General features: G+C 48.7%; 1 protein-coding gene across 1 annotated transcript; it reads left to right on the top strand.

Annotated features, from left to right (window-relative positions):
* Positions 1 to 2,469: 2,469 nt before the first annotated feature.
* DCTN2 (dynactin subunit 2) lies at positions 2,470 to 17,005 on the top strand. The gene is made up of 14 exons (XM_060025075.1): positions 2,470 to 2,634; positions 3,533 to 3,601; positions 12,037 to 12,133; positions 12,288 to 12,349; positions 12,682 to 12,780; positions 13,402 to 13,562; positions 13,754 to 13,904; positions 14,264 to 14,329; positions 14,545 to 14,583; positions 14,693 to 14,770; positions 14,860 to 14,931; positions 15,166 to 15,268; positions 15,385 to 15,476; positions 16,557 to 17,005. Exons 1-14 carry the CDS (start codon positions 2,599 to 2,601, stop codon positions 16,641 to 16,643), a joined length of 1,212 nt encoding a protein of 403 aa, XP_059881058.1. The 5' UTR covers positions 2,470 to 2,598; the 3' UTR covers positions 16,644 to 17,005.
* The last annotated feature ends 777 nt before the right edge of the window (positions 17,006 to 17,782 follow it).

Below are 17,782 nucleotides of genomic sequence, written 5' to 3'. Positions count from 1 at the left end.
TCGCCTCCTCTCCGCACCCCTAACCCTCGGAGAGTATCTGGTCCTCACCCCTTCCCCACCTCAGTCACTCACTGCGTCCCACCCCCTGCATCCCGGACCCGTCTGTCCCTCGCTCGGACTCCACCCCCCTGGAAGGGCTAAGGGATCCGAGGTGGGCCTGTCTACTGTCCGGGGAAGAGAGTCAATAGTGCTTACACCTTTATTCCAAGGCATCCTTCACCCCCATCACAATCCTCTCTCCAAAGTGGGAGCACACCTCTCCTCCCCTCTCCCCACAACCCTCGCAAAGATTCCCAGCCCACCACTCAGCCTTCAAGGGCAGCTGCCTGTACCCCTATGGAGGTGGGTGTCCAGGTCCCATTTTTTCAGAGAGGAGGGTCAAAGGAGGTCTGGGTCTTCCCTTCCCCTTCTACATCCAAAGGTGCACTCTACTCTCTCCCCAACATACACAATAGGTCCCCAGTTGGAAGGAAGAAAAACTCCTATTCTGGCCTATTAGAATTCAAAAGCAGGTAAAATTCTTATTTTTGCCTCATAGGTTGGGGCTGGGATGGAGGTGGGCAAGAGTAATTTTGCAAGAGAAAGGGAGTCAGAAAGCAGTGATGGAGGGGTGATGATGGCGGTGGGTAAGGCCAGAGGGGATTTGAGAAAGGACCTCTAGAGCAGACAACTGCATTTGGGCTTCAGGCAGGTTTAGGCACCTACGTGAGTGTTTCCTGTCTCAGTACTGTTGGACAGAGTCCCAACACACCAGCCCCTTTCTCAGGCCCTTCTTCTGTTTCTCTCCCTTCCCTGGGAAAAAAAGAGCCAAGGCTAGAGATTCTGTGTCCTTCCTCCCCTCAGGTCAGACTCCTGCTGCAGCCCCTGGACAGAACCACCTAGAAACTGGCCAGATAGATTTTTCTCCACGTCACAGGGCCTCTGCTGGCCAACAGAGTTAGACTGCAGGAGTTGAGGCTCTAGGCCAAGGGGAGGAGCAGGGTGATGGGAGAAGAAGGGAGGAGGGGATGGAGGTTCTGCCTAGCAATTGCCTGGTAAGTGTCTAGGTTCACTTAGATACTATACTATGAGGCAAGGAGGAGAGAAAGATGGCCTGGCCAGACAAGACCTAACCACTCGGAAGGCAGCTGAAGGGGTCTCCAAGTTGGACATATACCCCTAACTCACCTTGAATCTTAAGGAAACTGAAGGAAAAGGGTTCAGCATAAGAAGCTGGATGGGTAGGCAGTAGGACTATGGAGAAAGAGGCTTGGGGAGGAGCCAAGAGAGGACACATAGAATGACAATGAGTTCCTATAAACTCAGAAATATAGGCATTTCTTCAGTCACTTGGTCTGGCACTATTTCTAATTGTTGCAGCATCCTGCAAGCTCAGGAAATAGCCCAACCTCAGGCGCCCAAGGGTTCCAGGATGGCATCCTTAGTGAAGGAGTTTCAAAATGCTAGTCCATAGAGGGTCACTGGTCAGAGAAAAAAGTTCATGTGTATGCATCCCTCCCCCAAAAAGCCACCACACAATGTGGAATGTGGTAAGTTTTTTTAATAAAGCTGGATTTATTGTTTCAAAGGACTTTTATTCTGAGAGTACTGTATGTCCTTCCATACTTTTCTACTAAGTAATGATGGTAATAGTAGAGAGTAGGTTTTTTTTTTTTAATGTACTTACTTGGCAAAATAAAAAGGTAGCAATACTATGCCTATCTTCAAGAAGGTTTTTTGTTGTTTTAATTGTATTGAACTGTGAAATTCAAAAGTCTGAAAACCATTAGTGAAGGGATTAAGAGCACAGAAGGTATTCAGACAGACATGGTGCTACCAAGTGCCTATTCTATTTGAGATAGAATTGCCAGATTTGAAAAACAAAAACAGGAAGCCCAGTTAAATTTGAATTTCAGATGAAACACTAATAATTTGTGTGTGTTAGTATGTCCCATACCGTATGGGACGTACTTATACTGAAAAGACTATTAGTTGTTTATCCGAAATTCACATTTAACTAGGTGCTCTGTATTTTACCTGACAGCCCTAACCTGAGAAGTTTACTTAACTTTCTCATTCCTAACATGACTAAATCTTTACTAAATTTTACTTGTTGTTATTGTTTCGAAGCCCTGGCTGTGCCATAGCATGCCTAGTTGTGTTATTTTTACCTAGTCATTTAATTTCTGGGAGTCCAAATTTATTCGAGAAACAGGAATTATAAAAGCTCTTTCACAGACTCGACGTAAAAACGAAAGAAAATAAGTCGTACGAGGTAACTCCCAAGGCGCGTTATTGTCCGTCACCCGCCCAAGCCGGATCATCCAAGACTACATATCCCACAATCCTAGGCGACGCTTCCCCGCCACTACGTCATTCCCAGGTCTTGTTCTCGCCAATCCCTGTCACTCCAGGGGTGTGGTAGCGGGTTGTTCTCGCGACTTTTGCTTCACCCTCCCCCTGTACTACTCCTGTCGCGAGACTTCCTACTCCTCCGCCTCCTCCGCCGCTCCCTTTGCGGCCGCCTTATCCTGGATCCGGACCCAGCCTCTCCCCTACCCGAACACCGGCCCCGGCTCCACCGAGGCCCCGGTCCCCCAACCCCGCCTCGCCGCCGCCATGGCGGACCCTAAATACGCCGATCTTCCCGGCATTGTGAGTACACGGCCGGCCCTGGCTCCCCAAGACCGCGCCCCCGACCTCCTAAGGACCCCCAACAGACAGCAACCCGTGACCCTTCCCGCCTGAAACCCCTCCTCCGCCCCGAGGGCTCCCGCCGCTAGCTCCCCGACCGGCCGCTGCACCCTCCGGACTCCTTCTACCCGACTGGGCTGGGCCGTGGGACGGCCTACAAGGCCCCTTTCCGGCAGTCGCCGGTTTCTCGGCTCAGAAATCATCTCCAGGCACTTAGCACTGTGCTCGAGTGCTTCTGCCATCCGTGTCAACACCACCCGTGTCTCCCCAAATCTTCCCATGAGCCCCCCACCCCCTCCCGAGACACACATACCAGACCATTTGGTGATGGCCTTCACCCTGGCAAGAGTGACGAGGTTACCGTGACAGAACCCCTCTTGTGCCAGATGGAGAACTATGTCCTCTGGGGAACCTCCTTCCCAAACCACCCCCGCACAGGCCGGCATGTACCCTCCCTTTGTGCTGCCCTGCCTGCATTCTCGGGGTGGGGGTTGGGATAGGACCTTGGGTACTAAGGTCCTGAGTCACTCTCAGCCCTTGTGCCAGGGTAGTGTGTACAGGGCCTAATGATAGCTCCTCTCCTCCTGACATGAGTGCCGAGGACCCGCCCCCCTTCAGATTCAGGGTGACATCTTTGTCATCACTTAACATTCACCATTAACCATCAGATGTCCCCACTGTTATCCCCACCCCTCTGAGACATGGGAACTGACAGGCAGGTCACGGGGCAGGTGAAAGAAGGGGCAGAATGGTGGCGTCACAGCCTGCTTTCTCTGTTAACTTGTTCAAATGGAGTGGGGTTAGGGGTGTTGGTGGATGCTGGGTAGTGAGGTTGGGTGGTCACTGCTTCTACCTGCAGGCCAGGAACGAGCCAGATGTTTATGAAACCAGCGACCTGCCTGAGGATGATCAAGCGGAGTTTGATGCGGTAAGACTGTGTGCTGCCTCAGGACTCCTCTGGACTCTGATCTCTCTCCCCCAGGCAGGCCCTTTCCCTTTTCTGGTGAGCCACCCACAGCAATAAGCGGGTATGCCAACCCAGCCTGGGTGGTATGTATGTCGCAGGGCTTGCAAATGAGCAATGCCAGGAAGGAGAGTCAGGTCAGTGGAATTACAGCTAAGAGGCCTGGTACTTGGGCCTTTTAAATACAATTGGAATATCTTAAAACAGGTTGGGGGCTAGTGACTTACTTAGGGCTCTAGGTACTAGTCCATGGTAATGATTCATGAATCCTGAGCACTTACAAACTGCTTGAGGTTAAGACCTAGGCCTTCTATTTCATAAAATATATTGCTCAGTACATGTTTGTTATTATCCTAACAAGAGCTAGACTTTGAAGTATTGAGGAATACTCTTTTATGTGAATATACAGTATCCATTGGCCAAGGAGCAGGAAAATGAATTCGAGATTTTAGGAAGATAAGGAACCTGGTTAGAGCGAAACAAATTTGAGGAAGCACATAAATCTTTCATATCAGCAGAGGAGAGGCCCTGGTAGCGCTTTCAGATTCAAGAAGAACTCAAGGGGAAGGAATTAGTTATGGACACATTTTAACCATAAGGGAAACTACTTAGCATTATTTATTGAATGTGTTCATTCTCTGTTGATTTTTGTGCAATGCAGAGGAAGAAATGTCCCTGCCCTCAAAAATCACCCAGACTAATGGGGGAGTTAGGATACGTGTAGGAAACATGAAAGAAAAAATTGAGTGAATGAAATCAACATAGTAAAAATTCTATATGTAAGTGCCAAGAGGAGCAAAGATCTGTTAACATGTCTTATAGGATGTGTTTTAGGTTCTGTAGTTTCCAAGGAGAGCTGGGCTAGGGTCACACTGATGGTGTGAGATCTCAATAAAGTTGTGACCAAGAGTCAGTGGGAACAGGCTCAGTATGTGTGTCTGTAAGTCCTGTGGTTATGTCTGTGGGGCTGGTTAGTTCTGGAGAATGCTGGTGGCTGGCTTATAATGTATGGCTTGGCGTACTCACTTATTCCTTATTTGATTTCCCCCATGTGGAAGTGGTTCCTACTTTGTGGGGAACACCTTCCCTGTCCCCTCTCAGAGTGGTGTGTTCCTTGTTGCTTCTGTACTTGCTGGCATGTCAGTCTGTCCCCCAAACTTGAGTATCTGGAGATAATGCAGATGTTGTCATTGCTCAGGACCTAGGTGTAGACCTGTCACTCTAAGAGGTATCTTATTAGGGAGCAGTCTCTGACCTCAAAGGGCAGGAGTATGTATACCGAGGACTCCATTCTACTACCATAGTTCAGAGACTGTTCAACTCTGGCCTAGGCCTCTGCCTAGAAAATATCAAGCCTTCATGGTGAGATAATGAGTGGAACTTTGTCCCTTTGTCGCTGGCTGTGATACAGACAGGTAATATAGCAGTCCCCTTTCCAAATGAAAAAATACATTGTAATTCTCCTTTTGAAGTTATGGGCTATCTCTTAATAAAAAGAACATGACCCTCATCCCAGGCATGGAAGAACTGAATGTGCATCCCTGATTGGCTGTTCCTCCCTGCTGAGCCTGAGCAGCCTATTTTAGTAGCATCTAGTGGGGTGGCTGATGGGGAGAGCACACCGTAAGTGTTCATTTCCTGCAGCATGTAGCCCAGAATGCCAGTATAGAAGTATATAGGAACCGGATGGTAAATACAAGAGGAGCTAAGTTGCCTCCATCACCTAAGGCTCAGCTAAATGACTCTCCATCACTAGGGAGGAGTAAATGGGGTGGGGAGACCTTCAGCTACTTCAAGAGCCCTGGCGGGAGTGGGAGAGGCCTGAGATGTTTCCTGATGTCAGCTAATGTCTCTGGCCCCTGCATGTCCCTGTGGGCCTTAGGAGGGCAGCTTTCAGGAAGTCAGCTGAGTAATGGTTCTGCCACTGCTCTTAATACTGACGTATATGTGCAACTTGAGGAGCAGTGGGTTGTACTTAGACAATCCAGAAACCTCATTTCTGTGAGGCCTGGATTCTCACTAGCAGCCTGTCCCCTTCTCACTTACCTTCCCAAGACCTAGTACAGGTGACAGTGCACATCACCACTATTGTGGCTGAACCATGAGATTTCAGTCACCTTCTTCACTCCTGGCGAGAGCATGTTCTGCCTTAGTTTCCAGATTATTTTCAACTTTAATTTTATTAGTTTTTGAAGTAAGTAATATATGCACGTAGAACAAAAAGTGTCTCTTCCCACCGCTGCCTGCCACTGCGTAGTTCCACTCCCTGGAGACAGCCAGGACGACCGGCTTCGTATGGAACCTTTCAGGGCGGTCTCCAGATTTTTATTTAAAGAAATAGTCAAGGGGTATTGACCTTCACTGTCTTTTCACTTCCTTTCTCATTACTCCACTGTGGAAGAAATTGGGCTGCTGAAGGAAATAATATCCTATAATAGCCCCTAAAGATTGTAATTGCTAGTTTAACTTAAACATTAAAATTTGCGATTCCCATAGTGGGGAGGATGGGGGAGGAAAGTAGTAGAAGGTTTTATTTTTGGTAAACATAATCCTGATTTTCCTGCTATCCCTTCAAAACAATTTTAGCAGGAACTAAAATATTCTAAAGTGAATGGGCCAGAAAACGGCACAGTCTAACTCTTAACTCCTCAATCTAGGAGGATCCCCTCTGCATTTCAGACACTCCTGGGTTGATTGGGATGATGGGCTTTTTGGACACTTTTCTTAAAATGTCTTGTCAGGAAAGCTAATTCCCAATTGGAATTTCTTCCCCCCTGGGCCCACAGCCTACCTTTGGGTCTGTGTGGCATTCTGCTCATGGCTTTTGAACTGCCGGAACAAGGGGAGTAAATTTAGAAAACTCACTAGAAATAGGATTTAGTCCCTCCCTTTATGCTGTAACTATCCCTGATGCATGTGAAAGGGAAAAAGTGACCTAGCCTTAGTTTGGTGGGTCTGTGGCAGAGGTTTGGTTCTCCAAAGGGTAGATAATGCTGAAAACTCCACCAGCCTGAGATGTGAAATAGTAGATTCTTTTCCTTGCAGTTTAGGATATCACAGAGTATGCTTGATTGTGTTCATTGACTATTGGCGCACTTGAACTTATCTGAGTTTTTCCTAATGCTTCCCCCATCCTCCCTCCTCACCACCTTGCCTGGACACTAGTTTGCACAAGTAAGACCATTCGATGCTTCTTCTCTGCATGTTTTTTCATTTGCCATCTCGCATGCAATGCTCTGTCACTGTGCTATTGTTGCAGCTAATTGTTTTAAATTCTAATGCATCTCTAGCTGGATCACTAAGGGGCCTGCTGGCCTCATGGTTAAAGATCCTTAATCAAGGTTTAGAAGCACAGCTATGATTCATGGATCATTGTCTCTTCCCCTTGTGAGGTGTGCAGAATACAACTGTCCAATGGAGGATGGGATAGAAGCATGGAGACTAAGACTGCTTCTGGACATAAGGCATTTAAGAGCTGGAGTTGGAAGGGGGTTGCCTTTCTCCTCCACAGACTGAAATGGAGTTAAGAGAAAGGGAGTGACTTTTAGCCATTCTGGACAAGGGTGGAGAACAAGGGGGACAGCAACAGTCCTCACTTCTTGACTGTATGTGGATTATACCTGGTAAAAACCTCATTTTAATATTCCCCTATGCTAAGCCTTTAGAGAAAAGTAAATGGGATAGGAAAGGGGTGTTATATACATTTTTAAGGTACTAGCTTGGGTTCTTTGTGCTTTCGTGAGTCTTTCTGTTTCTGTACCCTTCCTTTAGAAATGGTTGGATGGTCAGCACTATGTTGGTCCATCCTGGACAGTTTTATTCTACAGCACTATCCATCTTCCTTGTCATCATGGTTCCGAAGTGCCCCTGGCTGCGGTGTTGGCACAGAGCCTAACAGGCTCAGAGAGCAGCAGTGACCTCTTCCCGTGTCTGATCTGGAACCTCAGGTCTTGCCCTCTGAGGCATAGCCACTTAGCCAAACAACCCTGGGGCGTCTGGGAGGTTATTAGTGAGAGGGACTGAGAGTCCTGTACCAGGTAAACTGGTACCTGGGATCAGGGCACTTAGAATTTTCTAATCAAGTTGGCTGGTGTAATAGGTTCCCATGGTGACTATTACTACTCCAGGTTACAGAAATTATCCCTAAAATCTCATTTCCCAACCCACGCATAGGTCAGACCTGGAGGTGGTATATACTATTTACAAACAAATATACCACTTTTCCTTTTTTTGATTTTCTTTCCTCCCCCATTCTGCTTGTTCCTGATGATTTGAACTTGAACTTATGGCCCATTGTCCTCTCTTTATCCTTGAGTTTTTCTCAAGCTGGTTTTAGCTTGGTGAGGCAAGTAAGAGAAAGGTATAGTGTGTGTGCCTCCCCTTGTGTGTTTGCATGTGTGCACCTGTGAGTGCTTACACCCACTCTGCAGAGACATCCCAGCCTAGACCACAGGACCTGGATCCACCTCTACCCTGAGCTGAAAGAGGAGTCTCGGCTGGGCTGGACTCTGGCGTGAGACGGGAATGGCGAGGTTGAAGTTCAGATGTATCTAGCTGAAATCTCTGGGAGAGGATGCAGTTGTTTTTGTCCCATCATGTGTTTTCATATACATATAACCATCCTCGACTTCCCACACTTCTGTCTGCCCATCAGTAGAGATCCTGGAAAGGCTGTGCATACAGCCGGATTTCCTCTCCTGGCAGTTCTTTACCAGTCTTGCCTGGAAGTGGAGCCTTGTCTACGTGGCCTGAACTAAAATACAGCCTCTTTGAAATACTCTCACCTTTCCCCCTTGTGTACCCTCCAACCCCTGTGAACCTTGTGAACAGAGGGTTGAAGAAATATGTTCTGCACATGTCTGGTAGCCGTGAATCTTGGTGTCTTTTGGACTCTTTGTGCTAGCACATCATGGCAGAATTGCTCTGGATCCCTCAGAGCTGTAGGGTGAGTTCCCAACCACCCAAGATGGATGTAAATAATACACCAGACTACGCAAGGGACCAGGATTTGCCCTGCCTCTCCTCTGGCAACAGAGAATGAGGATGGGGCTTCAATTAGGTACTTCGGATTTCCTTAAACTCACCATCTGTACCTGACATATTTTGTTCTGCTTAACATAAAGTCATATCAAACCACCCACATGAGCACCCTCATTATGACTGATTCTGCCATCCAAATGCCTAATTCTTCAAAACTAGAGAAACCGAGAGATAAGAAGACTTGAGCCATGAACGCCCCCTTGAGAATCATGGACCTTCAATCAGCTACACGTTCTCAGAATGTCTTCACAGCCTCTGCTTCACATTCTGCCATTTCTACAGCTTCCCCGCCATCTCAGCCTTCTCTCCCCCCACTGTCCTCTTCCATGCCACCAGCTTGCAACATCTAACTACTAGTTCTCAGATGATCCTGAATTGCTGCTGTTAATGGCAAAGCTTCATGACATCCTCACCATCAGAGAGGAAAGGGTCCCAAGCTCTTCTTTCTCTTGGGGTATGTGGTGACCCCAGCTGAAATTTCTTGGCCCCAAAATTTTGCTAGGCTCCCCTGGGCCCTGTGGTGCAGTATGTTTGAAGACTATCATGTAGTGCATGTGACAATTTGCTAATAACAATTTTGTCTTTTTTTTCCCTCCCTCACCCCCATGTCCCCACTCCCTTTCCTTTTAACTCTTTTGATTTTCTCACCTCTGGGGAAACCACAAGGAGCTGGTAAGAAGCCTGACCTTTCATGTGCTTTTTAACGGGGTGTGCTATGATGGGCAGTTGTTTCTCTGTCCTTTTATCTCTACTAAATCTTTTGTCCCTCTATTCAGCCCCAGCCCCAGCTGACCTTTTCCCATCTCACGAATCACTGTAATGACATTACCTCCAGCCCATGCCCCCAGATCTCCGAGTCACTGGCGGAGTAGGTGCCACCGGAGGGCTAAAGTATGCTGTCGACCTGAGTCTCCGGGGCCACACCCTCGGAGAGGCTCCAAGAGGATGCCAGCGTCGGGCAGCCCTTCTGCCTCAGGATGTGCTCCTGCAGCAGGAATAGTGAGATGAAAGCACTGACCATCCCTCCTACCATCCCAGAACCTCTGAGACTCATGCTCTGTTTGTTGACCCTTTCTTATTCCACACCTTCCCTATTTAGGAAAGCAGGTTCTCATCTGCATAGTGCCTGGCTTACAATAAGGGCTTAACAAAATGGTAGCTGTGATTAATTTCTTTCCTTGGTCTGTAGACTCTGCCTCCCAAAGAGGTTTTTTTTTCTACTTCATTGGCCTTGATCGGGGCACTCACAGGAGGAGAGGCATATTCTTGAGGGGGAACTTGAGAGAGGGTGATGTTCTTTCCCGAACATGAGTCCTTCTCCTGGACATGAGTCCTTCTCAGACAAACACTTTTTAGAGGCCAGAGACCACACAATTATTTGGCCAGTGTGTGCTCTGGCCATAACATTTCAGAGAAAATTAAGGAGAGAATAATTTAGGACTCAGTTGTTTCTTCCCCTAGGCACTTGCATATGGGACATTGAACCCTTTTATTTTCCCTTAATCTTTAGCTCTTGCCCCTCTGCCTAGCACTTCCCTGAAGAAGAGGTAAGGTCGAAGTTGATATTTTCTCCTTACCCCCCTCCTCCCTATTTATAAAGCTGCCACTCACTGGTTCCTTTTGTAATAGCAGAGCAGAGATGAAGGATGGAGCTTGTGTCTGCTGCTCTTTCTCCATGTCTCTCCATCATAACTGCTCCCCCACCAATCAACCCCTACTACACACACACAGACAGAGACTCTCAGTCATGGATACATATTAGAATGACCTGGGTAGCTTTTAAACTGGCCCACTACCCTGGCCCTACCCCAGAACAATTAAATCAGAATCTACAGAGGTGAACCCAGGCCTCTCCCCCGCCCCCCGCCCCTTTTCTAAGTGATTCTGTTGTGCAGCCAGGGTTGAGAATCATTGCTCTGGCTAAAGGAGGGAAGACTGTCTTTACTTTCTTCCTGTGGAAGGTGGAGATGTCCACCCCAACAGAAAAGGATTTCTGGTCTCCTTCCACTTCCTTCAGTAACGTAATGAGACCTGTCGGACTGCTGACAATTGAAGGAGAGACATGCAGTCTGGAGGGCATGGTCTTGGTGCAGTTATTAGAATCTGAACAGCTAATAGATATCTAGTAAGGAGGGAACCTTTCTGCATCAATTTTTAGGGTGAAATCTCTTTCACTTTCTTTACCACCTCCCCTCTTTATGGAAGAGCTTCAGTGCTTGAGAAACAGCAGAAGGGTCAGGGAGAAGAGGCAGGTACTGCAGCTTCTCTGAAAAGATCCGGGCTATCTCCATTTCAGGACTTAAACGTGGCCTTTGCCCATGGGTACTCTTGGCAAACAGATACAGCTTATGCTTGTTGCTTCTAAGATGTCCCTTAAAAAATAATACAGTGGGCTTCCCTGGTGGCGCAGTAGTTGAGAGTCCGCCTGCCGATGCAGGGGACACGGGTTTGTGCCCTGGTCCGGGAAGATCCCACATGCTGCGGAGCGGCTGAGCCCGTGAGCCATGGCCGCTGAGCCTGCGCATCCGGAGCCTGTGCTCCGCAACAGGAGAGGCCACAACAGTGAGAGGCCCGCGTACCGCAAATAATAATAATAATAATAATACAGCAAGGAACTTCCCTGGCACTCTAGTGGTTAAGACTCCACGCTTCCAACGCAGGGGACATGGGTTCGATCCCTGGTTGGGGGACTAAGATCCCATGTGCCGCGCGGCGCGGCCAAAAAATTAAAAAGCATTTGCCTCTTCTCTGTATCCCCTGAATTCCCTGACTTCACGGCAGCCTGGAAACAAGGCTTCTGGTCAGGCCTTCTGCCAACCTTCCCTTTGTATCTAAGAGCTGGTATCTTCCCTTCAGCAGCTATGAAAGTCCTGATATTCACTCTCAGAGTTAGTAGCTTGATTGTCTCCTCTTTCCCTCCAGCAAGGATGGGAAGTTAGCTTGAAAATAGACTTCCTCAGCAGCAAGGAAATTTACTTTTAGGAGGGGGAGGTTGAAAGAAGTCAAGTTGATTTCTTGCCCTGAATGCATGGTGTGTGCCAGATAACTGGGAGGGCCCAGTTGCATTGGGGAAGGGGAGGGGATAGGGAGGCTTATGTACAGAATGGGCGGGGAGGTTATGCTGCCTCTGTTCCCAGTTGAATCAGGGTGTTAATATTTATACAACTGAGACTCCAAATTTACCAGGAAGCTTTCATTTCCTAGGTTGAACCTGGGTCTGTAGCTTGGAATGGAGCCGCCCTTCTTTCCCCTTGGGAAAGTACAGCCCAGTCTCCCAGTGGCTTGGGGATTTTGTGGGGTCGGGGAAGTTCGAGGGTGGGAATGAGTCTGCCCCTGGTCTGAACTACCTGTTCCTGCAGGAGGAGCTGACGAGTACAAGTGTGGAGCACATCATTGTCAATCCCAATGCTGCCTATGACAAGTTCAAAGACAAGAGAGTGGGAACAAAGGGACTTGGTGAGACCCGGTTGGAAATTGGATGGGGAAGCCTGACCTCAGGCCTTACTGACTTTTGCTTTGGGCTGTCTTATGGAAGCCCTCACAGTCATCTGAGACCATGACTGCCGTGTGTCTTGATCAGGCCCTCAATTCCGTCTTCTTTTCTTGGCAGATTTCTCAGATCGAATTGGAAAAACCAAAAGAACGGGATATGAATCTGGAGAATACGAGATGGTTTGTTGTGTGTGTGTTGATGGGAATGGTGCAGCAGTCCTACCCAGCGGGCATTTAGGAGAGAGATCAAGGGACATAGTTGGGATTCCAAGTTTCTCTGTGGCTGGGGGCCCTGAGGAGGCCAGCAGGATGCAGTTGAGGATGCTTTGTCCCCCTGCTCTTTGCTCTGGAGCGTCTCCAGGCCTCCAGCCATCTCCAGTCCTCCTGGACTAGGATGGCGTGGATTCTGAGTTGGGCATGATACACTTACAAACTAGGCCTGGGGTTTGGACCAATTCTTGAGGTTCCCTCTACTGGGAGGTGTAACATCACCATCTGTGCTTGCTCTCTAGCTTGGAGAGGGTCTGGGAGTGAAGGAGACACCCCAGCAAAAGTACCAGAGACTGCTGCATGAGGTCCAAGAGCTGACGACTGAAGTTGAGAAAATCAAGGTAACTATAAACTCTCTTCTCCCCTCTCTGCTATGACTTATGTAGCAGAGGAAGACCTCCCAGCAAGAGGAGAAAGCTTCCCTAAGCTCCTGGATAAGGGGCTGAGGTTTTCAGAGTTTAGAAATGCACATGAATTTATATTCGGTACTATAGGTGGGTAAGGACCATCCCAGTGAGTTTCAGCCACAGCTATTTTTTTTTAATATAAATTTATTTTTATTTATTTATTTTTGGCTGCGTTGGGTCTTCGTTGCTGCACACAGGCTTTCTCTAGTTGCAGCGAGCAGGGGCTACTCTTCGTTGCGGTGTGCAGGCTTCTCATTGAGGTGGCTTCTCTTGTTGCGGGGCACGGGCTCTAGGTGCCCAGGCTTCAGTAGTTGTGGCTCGCGGGCTCTAGAGCACAGGCTCAGTAGTTGTGGCGCATGGGCTTAGTTGCTCCGCGGCATGTGGGATCTCCCTGGACCAGGGCTCGAACCTGGATCCCCTGCATTGGCAGGCGGATTCTTAACCACTGCACCACCAGGGAAGTCCTCAGCCGCAGCTATTTTTAAGGGTCTTGATCTATTTTTTTTCCTTGACTCACTCTTGCCACCCCTCACTGTCTGTTTGTTTTCATACCAGACGACAGTGAAGGAGTCAGCCACTGAGGAGAAGCTGACCCCCGTGGTGCTGGCCAAACAGCTGGCAGCCCTGAAGCAGCAGCTGGTTGCTTCCCATCTGGAGAAGCTGCTGGGACCAGATGCCGCAATCAACCTTACTGACCCCGATGGAGCTCTGGCTAAGTGGGTGCCAGACTTCGTTGGGAAATCATTGGTGACTGGGGTGTAGAGGGACTCAGCCAGGTACTGACAGGGATACGAAGGGGAGAAGTGGCCTAGCTGTTCCTTAATGCTGACTGTGAGGCAGAAACGAGAGTGACTGGGCTGACCCACATCCTTCAAGTCATGACATTGTTTCTGGTTTCCTGACCTAGGCGCCTACTGCTGCAGCTGGAAGCAACAAAGAACAGCAAAGGGACTGGTTCAGGGGGAAAGACCACTAGTGGGACACCCCCAGATAGCAGCCTTGTCACTTATGAACTACATTCTCGGCCTGAGCAGGACAAGTTCTCTCAAGCTGCCAAAGTATGTATGTATGTATGTGTGTATGTATGTATATATGTATGTATGTATGTAATTGTTGGTTGGGGGGCCAGGGAGATGTGGCTCTAGAGACTTGCCTCGCTCCCTCCAAGGGATCACATCTGGGGAGAGGGTGCTGGGAATGCTTGATTCCTCTTGATGTCTCATTCTCCGTGTTTGCCTCACCATCTACTTTCAGTGAAGACTTTGACTAGGGATGTGTTCCAGGGAAAGAAGTCCCTTGGCAGAGCGGTGGGGAGAGGGTAGGGGAGTGGTAAGCAGACAAGCAAAGAGCAGGATCTTACCTCCCACTGCAGCAGCAGGGAGGTGGATGGCAAATCTCCCCTCCTTCCTCCCCCTAGGTGGCAGAACTCGAGAAGCGCCTGGCGGAGCTGGAAGCAGCTGTACGCTGTGATCAGGATGCTCAGGTCAGGTGCTCTCCTATACTTAGTCTAACCCGCATATCCTGCGCCCTGAGCCCTGAGGTCCACAGCATTCCACAGAATCCTGGGAGGAGTCAGGAAAGGGCTCCAGTTACAGGATCAGCCAGGGGTTGCCCGCTAGAACCAGAAAGGATGGGAGAAGGTGGTAATCGCATGGAGAGATAAGAACCACTGACTTCTTTCCTGCTTTTCCCCATCAGAATCCCCTTTCTGCAGGTCTGCAGGGAGCCTGCCTTATGGTGAGTGTAAAAGGAACTGGAGTGTTTGGATTACAGAGGGGATATCGGGATTGGGTTTTCTAGTCTGATTCTTCCCCTTCATGAAGCTTGTCCTAAATCCCGCCCCCAGGAGACTGTAGAGCTGTTGCAAGCAAAGGTGAGCGCCCTGGACCTTGCAGTTCTGGACCAAGTGGAGGCTCGGCTACAGGTATTAAGTGGGGGGCAAATTGGATTACAGGTAGCTTGGGACTCTGGAAGCCCTAGATGCCCTATAAACCTTAAAACCTGTGCTTTCAGAGTGTCCTGGGAAAAGTGAATGAGATTGCCAAGCATAAAGCTTCTGTAGAGGATGCAGATGCACAAAGCAAGGTCAGGAATTACCTTTCCTCCATCTTCATACCCTTTCCTGCTCCCTTATGTACTCTTCTGGTGGTTAAGAGCAAAGCATGAGAGCACTGAATCCTCAGGTCCCTGTCTTCATATGCTCTTAATAGCTGAGAAAAGGCAGTGCTTCCCTCTTGCCCCACCAAGTTGACCTTTCCCACCCTAGTGAATGGTCAGTGTGTACTTCGCTGAAGGTTGGCCACTGTCTTGTCCGTCCAGGTGCACCAGCTGTATGAAACCATACAGCGCTGGAGCCCCCTCGCCTCCACCCTTCCTGAGCTGGTGCAGAGACTTGTCACCATCAGGCAGCTGCATGAACAAGGTGGGAGGCCAGCTGCCAGGGGTGCTAAGAGGAATTAGAAAGTGGGCAGCTTTCGTTCCCTTCCCTCTGGTCTTGGATTCTAACACCACACATACCGTTCTGACCTTCTTTCATAGCCGTGCAGTTTGGTCAGCTTATGACACACTTGGATACGACACAGCAGATGATCGCTTGTTCCCTCAAGGACAGCGCCACCCTCTTGACCCAGGTGTGTGCCCCTTTACTGGTCAGCTACTTCCCTTCCCCAGCACACACAGGCTAGGTTCTCCAGCTTCATCTCCATAGGGTTCTGCCTTAGCCCATTTGGTGGCATGGTGGTATGGCAGGGGCTTGGTTTGAGTCTCCATACTGTTTCTCAATGGTTGTGGGACGTTTGACAACTTATTTAATCTATGAACCTCCATCTTACCATCTGGAAACTTACACCTACCTCAGAGTTTTATGGATTAGGTGAAATAATATGAGTGAATTGTTAAGAGTTCAGTAAACCTCAGTTTTTCCTATAAAACCTACCCCTTCACTCTGTAGTCACAGCTTAGTTTTACCCGCCCTGGGTCCTCAACCAGATGCTTCTGGGCACAGCACATCGGATAGAACATGGGCTTTGAAATCAGGAGCTGGGCTCCCACCTGATTCTGCCACTTCCTTCCTGATGCTGGGCAGTGAGCCTCGCCTCTTCCTTCATTCTCTTAGCAGTGCCCAGCACATAGCGAGTCCTCGGTTTCTGTTGGGGGCACTGTTCTCAGAGCTGGGAGAAGCACTAAAGTTGTCTTGTATCGTAGGACCATCAAGATAAATTAAAGTGCTTGGTATATGTTCTTCCTCCAGAGCAGTTTTCTAAAACTGGACCTGTGAAACCCTCATGTCAACAAAATCTTACTTGTTCCTCATTACATAAAACAGATAAAAGAGCTGTTCTGGTTAAAGTCAGGATGGGAATTCTTAAGAAGCCTGCCTGCTTGGCAGACCCTGTGCTAGGTCCACGGTATTCCAGGGCAGCCTGGAAACTGGTGCAATAACCTTCCCGCTCTGGGGCCCATCAACTTGTTTCCGTTTCTTTTTTCTTTTTTTTTAATTTGGCCACACCGTGTGGCTTGTGGGATCTTAGTTCCCCAACCAGGGATCAAACCGGGGCCCTGGCAGTGAAAGTGCTGAGTCCTAACCACTGGACCACCAGGGAATCCCCCTCCATATCTTTTTTGCCTTCTGTAAGAGAATTTCTTTAGGTCCTCATTCAGGTAAGCACCCGAACCTGACAAAGAGTAAAATAGCTCTGTCACTTTTCTAGGTGCAGACAACGATGCGTGATAACCTGTCCACAGTTGAGCGGAACTTTGCCAACATTGATGAACGGATGAAGAAACTGGGAAAGTGAGCACCTTTGGGAGATGGAGAACAGGGGTAATCCCTACCCCTTTGAACTCCGTTAACACCTTACACAGGGTTTCCCCTTAATCGTAACTCTCACATCCTATCTGACACTGGGGGCAAGGAGTTCTTCTTGCATGTGGGGCTTACACCCCTCCTCTGAAGAGCAGTGGAACCTGGGGGATATTAGATGGTGGTCTCCCCTCAGGCCACGGGGATGAGGACGTGGGCCCAGCCACATGCCAGCTCCTGTCCAATACTGCTTTGCCTGGTGTGGGGAAGGATTGGATCCTGTCCTCCAGCACAGCTTCTGTGACTGATTGTAATACTGTACAACTGTTTCTGACCATTAAATGCTGTTGTACTCTGTGTGGCCTCTGCTGTTTCCTGGGGAAGAGGCAGCACTAGAGAGAGAGACATTCACAGTGTAATAGACAGTCTAAGCCACTCTCTACTACAAGAGAAGGATTTAAATTGTAACCTGTTCTTACAAAAGAACTAAGGAAAAAATGAGGACAGAGTCAGAGCCAGAGTTTCAAAATATTCTCATCTGTTAAATTAAGAGTGTCTCCCATAGAAAAGCAGTGGAGGCCCCAAAGGGCAAGTACAAAACAGAATTAAAACTCCCAAAGGTCTTGTCTTTACAAAAGAAAAGGCAGGAGGCAGCCCCTGGACAGCTGGTCATGCTGGCCGCTCCGGTTGGACCACGTTGCATAATCCTCAGTCGCATCATCACAACGTCTCTGAGCGTTTTGATGGGGGGAGAAGGGGCAGTGTAGTGTGTATGGGAGGAGAGACCCAGACGGCTCTCTTTGCCCCCTTACCCCCTTTTTATATCCCAGAGGAAAGTAGAGGGAAGCTGGCTACACCTTGAAATGAGGCTATGTGTTTCAAACCTGGGGACAGGGGTAAGAAGGGATCTGTGCTTTGAGCAACCTGAGCCAGAGGCAGAGGGGTGTTGTAGGGGTGAGGGGAGGGTGCATGATGCTTATTGCTTTGTACCTTTCACTGGGAAGGAGGGCAGCAGCCAACAGTAGCTCACAGGTTTGTAAACTGAGCCTGCTGGCTTCAAGAAGGGAGGCAATGAAGTCGAATTAAATATAAAAGAGTCATTTGTGCAAAAATAACTTAAACAAATAAAAGACC

The sequence above is a fragment of the Delphinus delphis genome, chromosome 11 (assembly GCF_949987515.2).
Source record: "Delphinus delphis chromosome 11, mDelDel1.2, whole genome shotgun sequence".
Classification (NCBI taxonomy): domain Eukaryota; kingdom Metazoa; phylum Chordata; class Mammalia; order Artiodactyla; family Delphinidae; genus Delphinus; species Delphinus delphis.
This window is presented reverse-complemented; position numbering and strand designations above follow the sequence as displayed.